The sequence below is a fragment of the Aedes aegypti genome, chromosome 2 (genome assembly GCF_002204515.2).
Source record: "Aedes aegypti strain LVP_AGWG chromosome 2, AaegL5.0 Primary Assembly, whole genome shotgun sequence".
NCBI classification, from domain to species: domain Eukaryota; kingdom Metazoa; phylum Arthropoda; class Insecta; order Diptera; family Culicidae; genus Aedes; species Aedes aegypti.
In genome coordinates, this window is record NC_035108.1 from 324,604,682 (window position 1) to 324,612,547 (window position 7,866).

The 7,866-nt window shown below is 36.6% G+C and overlaps 1 protein-coding gene across 1 annotated transcript; it reads right to left on the reverse strand.

The window, feature by feature from the left end:
- Positions 1–3,661: 3,661 nt before the first annotated feature.
- On the reverse strand, positions 3,662–4,528 carry LOC5565526. Its single transcript, XM_001649830.2, has one exon. The coding sequence runs from the start codon at positions 4,526–4,528 to the stop codon at positions 3,662–3,664; it is 867 nt and encodes a 288-aa protein (XP_001649880.2).
- Positions 4,529–7,866: the final 3,338 nt, after the last annotated feature.

A 7,866-nucleotide genomic window follows, 5' to 3' on the forward strand; every position in this document is an offset into this window, starting at 1 on the left:
TTTGCAATTTTTATAAAAAATTATTTTGAATGTCAAAGAAGGAAATTTTGCAAATTTAGGGAGATTTAGAATTGTGGTTATTCTATGATTTTGGTAAAATTTGATTGATACTCGTAGAATTATTTCATAAATATGGTCGAATGAACAAAGTGCGCAAATTTTATTAAACTGTTCAATAATGGGAATTTTTTAATCAAATTTCAATGAGCATCTTTAACTTAATTTTTTCATAGTTTGTTCCTATTTTTGTTATCATTTGATGTAATTCAGTTAAAAAAAATACAGTACAAATAGTAATATTTTAATGGCCATTTTGAAGTTTAACTGAGAAACAATTGAAGATTTGTTCAAAATAAACACAATTTAGGGTCAAAGCTTGTTCAAGTTGTCGTTTTTATAAGTTCTGAAAACAACGTAGCTTTTCAAAACAATAGTTGCGTTCTGTTGGTTATAGATTTAGTTAGTCATCTATAACCAACAGAACGCAACTATTGTTTTGAAAAGCTCACCGTTTTTGGTTCATTTTTTTCGCCTTGATTTCAAGCTTCGTTTGTGGTGGCAATTTTCGTTACTAATCTAAAATTTGGAAATGTAAAATTTTTATGTAACGTTTACAACGTTGATAGGAATTTTTATATTTTGCTATGGTCATGGTCATCAATGTTCTGAACTCCTGATAAAACTACTACAGTACTAAAGATTTCAGTATCTTATTGCAAAGTGCAATGGCCTCAGTGACCAGTCTTGGGAACTGTGACCACTATTCACCACAGTTCATCGATTCTGCCAGTCAACCAAAACACAAACCATCAGGCGTTGCGCTGCCAACAGTTCACACACTGCTTGACTGTTTTTTTCTCTCCACTATGAGCGTTTTCGGGCAGCCATTCCTAGGTGAATGATTGAAAAAAGTGTTAAATCATTCAATCGCTAATATTTCGCTAGTGTTTTCAACTAATTGAAATCTATTAGCTCTAACAGAAAGAGCACAATCATTCCGTTGCGATACATATAAACAAGTTCAATTTCATGCTGCCTTTATCGAGCAAAAATGCGAAACCCCGAAAACCGCAAAAATCGTGTCACCACTGTGCTCGAGTCATTTCGCATTCGGGGTTGAAGAACGTTAGGAAGAAGAAGATTACAGTTTTGAAGAGCCGTGACATTTTTTGGTTTTGAACGATCATGGTTTGCTTTGGATTTTGATGGTCGTGTAAAAAGATGTAAATGTAGAGGCGGTAAATGTTTGCTCCAGTACTTTTCTCATCACTGTCTGTGACATTATCAATCTTTCACAGGTCGATTGGCTATGAATAGAACTTTGTTGGTTTGACATCATTTGAACTTTTTTAAACGTCAACAAAACAAAGAAGTGTTTGCTCTCCAGCAATTCCGTTTGTGTTTTTTTTTCTTATAGCAAACAAAAGCAATGTTTTGTCAGTTCTCACAAAAAGAATATTGTGAACATTGCACAACTATACAGGAACGTTATGTTACAGCTGTTATGGGCACAAATGTGAACTGGTCATTATGTTGTCACTAATTGTGAAAATCCTCATACACCACTAAACATTCCCAGTAGAGATAAAAAGCCATAGGCATGACTATTTTTTATGGGTTGCAAACTAAAATCTAGAAGGGAAAAGGATTGTCCGTCAATATCGTAGTTCTTAAAGCAATACATAATATGTATTGCTTTAAGAACTACGATAGACGAACGCGAGATATTTCAACACTGGAAGAAAGCAAACGTGTCTACAAGATTTTGGCATTTACTTTTCACTCAATTTTCATCTAAATCAGTTTCAACAGTTCACCGCACCTGAAATAATAAGTTTACGGGACACTTGAAACAATACTACAAACAACAAAAATTAAAAACAAAAAGTTGCACTAGACCGATGGATTATTTTGATTTTAACAGCTAATGAAAGTCTTGGCTTTCATCGGTCCAAATTTGAGACATACCGATTTTTTTTGTTATAAAGTTACATAAAAAAACCGTGCTTGGTTTACATAGTTGACAAGCTCAAAAGGGGCCTTCCTTAGCCGAGTTGTTAGAATCCACGGCTACAAAACAAAGCCATGCTGAAGGTGTCTGGGTTCGATTCCCGGTCTTTCCAGGATATTTTCGTTATGGAAATTTCTGTGACTTCCCTTGGCATAGAGTATCATCGTACCTGCCACACGATATATGAATTGGAAAATAGCAAAATTGGCAAAAAAGGCTCTCAGGTTATAACTGTGAAAGTGCTCATTGAACACAAAGCTGACAATCAGGCTCTGTCCCAGTGAGGATGTAATAACAAAAAGAGGAAGAAGATCCAAAGTTATGCTTATAGATCTGAAGGTCTTTACTTAAAGGAGTTCGATGATAATCTAAAAAAGTAGTCGATACCAAAACTTGGTCCAACATGATTGCCTTAGTAATGAAATTTCGTTAGTGAAGGTTCCAGTGTGGAAATAGTAACTACAGAATGATGAACAAGAAAAATCTATCAGAATAAGTAATTTTTCCGATTTTTCACCACCCGATTGCCTATAGTGCGATGGATGGATGATGGGTTATGGTAGCAAACACCTAGCTAGTGGGTGTCAAATTGGGTGAGCTGATGGCTGGCTGGATGGCTGAGGCGTGAAAACGGCATTTTCCCGAACAGTAGACAGACAGCAGCTGCGGCAGCAGGGCGCAGTCTTGCCAGATTTGAAATCTGCATAAAATGTTATGCAAATTAACTGTTTGGAAAGAAGTTTCTGTGTGCCGGAAAAGTTGTTAAAAGTGCTTTCACTTACTTCGGCTTTGGCGTTTTTTGTTCTCGAATGTAGAGAAAAGTGTGGATAAAATTGCAAATTTTGGGACAGCTGACAAAGGAGATAGCGAGTGGTCACTCGGAATCTGTGAGAGCAAGGAAACAATCGGGTGCTGTTAATGGCTCTTACAATAATAATAGTGTCTAAGGAATTAATGGTATTTAAAAACTTGTTCTTTTTTGTGTATTTGTACGCAATCAGATGCGAAAATTGTTATTGTCTTTTAAATGGAATCAAAGTGCCGCCTCCAAAGGCCAATTAGGAGATTTTTGCCGTCGCCATAGTTGAGCCTGTTTCATAACCTTAGGATGCCGGTATCAATGGTTTTGATTGTACCAGCAGATCGCCAGCATTGACCGAAGGCCATTATGCAAGCATTCTAATGTCTGAATCCAATGTGAGGTGTCCAGGAAAGTTTGAAAAAAAAAAGGTGTTTTATTCGGATTGCAGAAAGGCCATGAATGCGACAACTACCTGGCATCAGGAAACACTGGGTGCTTATGGACATACTTACCCAATATGATGGATTTCACTAAGGTGGCGCAGATGATTGATGCGTGTCACTAGTCCTCTCTTTTATTCTCCCGCTGTTCTTATGCAGTGCAAAGAGTGACGTCACAGAACAGCGGAAAAATGAAAGAGAGAACTAGTGGCACGCATCAATCATCTGCGCCACCTTAGTAAAATCCATTACATTGATACTTACCAACTATCAAAGCTTGTTAGTCCTCAACAAAACTGGAAAACTGCTAGCCAAATGGCTAATACCTAAAGGTCTGCTCTCTTCATGTAAATAATGAAAAACAGTTCCACGCTCTTCGAATCAATTTTATTCTCCCTGAATCAATTTTCAATATGTGTAGCTTGGTTTTGCCGGCTGCACTGCTCCACACGTCTTACACTTGAGTTGCTCCACTGCGAATGTCTGAACAAAACTCTCGAATGGCAGTAACGGGCGAAGGCAGGTGACATACATGTTGTACAGGAGGGTGACCAGATCTAAATTACAGTTCGCCTGGGCGACGTCCGCTGCACATTGCCGTGTTTCTTGGCTCAACAGCCCCGGAATTCCATACTGGATGTAGAGGTTTTCGAGCTGAATTCCTTCATCTACCGAGAAGTAGCCACCGCGAACGGCCCACACATACAGGACGTTGGGGAAGTTTGGTTCATTCAAAATATTGCCTTGGCTGTATTGAACCAAAACTTCATCAGGCAAGTTCAGAGAGCTTTGGACGAAGAGCATCATCTGCGTGAGTTCCAACAGTGAGTTCGGTATGAAGAATTCGTCGGTAATCAAGTTTCCATATCCGCGGTAGTAACACATGAAACTGGCGTAGGCACGCGAGAAAACATCGCTCGGGCATATGGAATCCAGTGCTTTCTTCACACAACTTCTGGTCCTTTCGGCGTATTCAGTATCCGAAGGACATGGCTTGAAAACGTTGCCCAAAACGTACTCCAGTGGGCCGAAGGTATCGTCGTAAGCACCCAAGTTGATCATTGCACATCGTAAGAGTTGCTTAACTTCTTCTATCTCTGGGAATCCCTGTTGGTAGTACCCATCAATGGTCTCGTTCGATACCAAGAAATACTCAGCACATACTCGCAAAGAGATGTCAAAGCTGTTTTCAGCTATGTAATGTGGCAATCCATCGGCAAGCACTGTCGACGCAGAGCAAAGACTTATTAGGACGAGCAAAACGATACGATTCATGATCGTCGAAGGACGGTTGCTGAGCTCGATTGAATGTCTACACTGAACTGGGAACGTAGCAATGACTGATATTTAAGCAAGAACGTTTACCAGGAAGCACGTGATGCTCGTATGAATGAATGGCTCTGATGTTTGAAGCCATTGATTGAATTGAATGTGCGAAGAAGTTATGATGCATCCGTCAGAAACTAATACAAATGGCACGTTCTGAGTTGGGTAGTATTTTTGATATCTTGCGGCGCCCGCTCATGTAAGTGCGTTCGGTTTGGTAAGTAATGCCGTCACTGTATATAGTGAAATTTCATTCAGTCCATTTCCTACTATTGCTACAGTATGGAATGCTAATTATGTAATGTATAAATTGAACAATTAGATCAATCGATCGAAAAGTGTGTTCAGTTAATGTTATAAATTATAACATTAATATGGCTGTAGAGGGGCCCTTTTCCACTTTAAATCAACTTAAGTTGTAGTTATACAGTAATGCTTGTTTTATATTTATCATTTATATGCATAATTTGCCACTTGAGCAACATGGTTTCTCAGGTAACTTCAATAACCATTCTTATTTTGTTTTTAAAAAAATCACTGAAAAGTTTTCTAATAATTTAAACAAAATCTTTTTAGTCCTTACTACAGGAATCCATCCATGGGGTTTCGCAGAAATTTGTCAGATATTAATCCAAGTTGATTTTAGTTTACCTGTACTGGTATTTTTGAACTTATTTTTTTGGATTTCGGCTTGCAGTCACAATCAAAAGTGCTGATAAATTTAGGTCATCACCGACGTTTCGATCCTATGGTTTGGATCTTCTTCAGGGCTCAACATCAATCGACTTATTAAATGCCGTAGCTTTTACACAGAAGAAGGGGAATTAGGGGCATAATGGACATGTTAAGCAAATGCTCTTTTGAAGAGCATGAAATGGCAAAGTTTTTAATTTACCCCGACTAGTTTTTAAGTTTGATGAAACTATGGCGTACTACCTTCATTGATGGTAATAAAAATCATACAGATGTCAGAAAATCGGGCTCTCCCTCAATCATAACAGCTAAAAAGAACCTTTCTGGGTTCGTTACTTTGCTAAAAAAATAGATTCTTCCACCGCCTTGCTTATATGCCAAATTGAAACTGAGAAAAAAACTGAGTCAAATTTCAAAGGGCAATAAACTTTAATACCGTCAAACATTTCAAGTACAATACAGCCCAAGTAACCGTACAGCTGTATATAGTTGCATCAATGTCACTTTATATGCAAATTAAAATATGGCTTATAAAGTCATACTGCATTACATGTCTTATTAGTGCATTATTGAAGTGGAAAAGGGCGCTATTAAAGTGTAAATACGGCTGCATTTCCTAGCTCTATGTTGGCAATTGCTAAAGTATAGTTACTGTCTGTACCGTATAGAAGTTTTAGCCAAAGTGTATTTAATGCATGAAGGAAACCATTATTTTAAGATCAAAAATAGAAACACAAAAATATTATTGTATATTTTTGTTCGTTGGATCCTGACTATGGTTACATAACAAAATTATATAAGCTTATGTAAATATGATATGAAAATTTAATCGAGCATAGGCTGTTACAATTTTGATGCACGATGTTGTTAAAATAACGATATTTATAACAAAAAGTTCTATGAATTGTAAAATAAATATAACAAAATGTGTTTTTAATCTATCAAAAACATCAAGTCCAGTGATAATTTTTGATACAAACTATCAAAATTATAAAACTGTATAATATGCGGGGTAACTCATAAAATTTCGAGCTTTTTAATCAATTATATGAAAATTCTAACACAACATGCAATAGACAGAATCATGTATGGTAATAACCATTTTTTTTATCAATTACAGATAAAAATTCTAATAAAACCCAGACAATCAGAAGTCGCATAAAAGTTCACGTTATAACTCGTTAATTCATACAAATTACATCAAACCCGCAAAACACGGTGGATAAAATTCGTCCCGTACACTCGTACAAAGTAAATCGAATCAATTCGTAGCAGCTGTTATCATAAGTTAAGACGCATAAGATCACAGATTAGTTCGGTAGAAAATGTAAACATTTATATGCTATTATTCATCACATAATATATGCACGTATATCGCCTCCATTTTTGTACATAGAAGGCCTTTTTTCGACATCTTATAAGTGGAATTTTGCACATACAAAACCTCCGGGTGATTTCGTTATACGTACATTTTGGTTGTCTGGGAACTTCATATACGGTGCAATAGACATACATTTTATAATAGATCTTCGAGCTGTTTAGTAGAATATTTATAAGTAGATGAAAAAACCGAATTTAGTACTATACCATTTAATTCCACTAGAGTTTGTATCCTTTGACAGATACGCGTATTTCGACCTCAACTGTAAGGCCGTCTTCAGTGTCGTCTACTAGACTCGACTTCGAAGTCGAGTCTAGTACACGACACTGAAGACGGCCTTACAGTTGAGGTCGAAATACGCGTATCTGTCAAAGGATACAAACTCTAGTGGAATTGAATGGTATAGTACTAAATTCGGATTTTTCAACTACATACATTTTATGATTTGATATAAAACAAGGAATTCAAAGTAGCTACAAGTCACTTTTTGATCACCTGCAATTAGTCAATAATTAAATTAACATCATAACATTTTGTTACCACTTGGCTGGTTTAAAAAACCTAAAAGTTCATTTTTTTCAAATCAATAAATATATATTTCGCTTGATTCAAAAACTCAAGTTGATTAAAATGCACAGATGTGTATTTAATTTTATTATAAAATTGTTAAAAATAAACAGAAAGAAATATATTCAAAATAAATATAACACAATTGTTTCAATATTTTCTGCGGATAACGGTGTCTAACAATATTATATCATAATAAGATATGCATATCATATTCTGATAAAATTTTATTATATTTTTGTTATGTACCTCTAGTCGGGATGACAAGGTCAGCGTTACTTACGAACTTATTTGTCTGTCTATTTTATTTTTTGGCATGATTCATATGTGTATTTTGGTTCCTTCTTTTGCTGGGATTCGAACCCAAATTAATTGAGATGTTTTCGATGACTCGCCGCGCCTATCCTCCGGACCATGATTACTGCATTTCTTGGCCGGGAAAGTTGTGCAACTTCAAGCACCGCCCTTGCGTTGCCAGTGATAAATATTGTCGATTTCACTCCAGGTTGGACCGTCCCAAGTGTAAGCTCCTTCAAAGTGTGATAGCAACTCAGGGTTACGTCGAATCATGATGATGTTTTTAGTGCACTTATTCCTTGTGGTTCAAGGAGCAAGTGCACCGAATACGTTGAGATGATCCGATGCA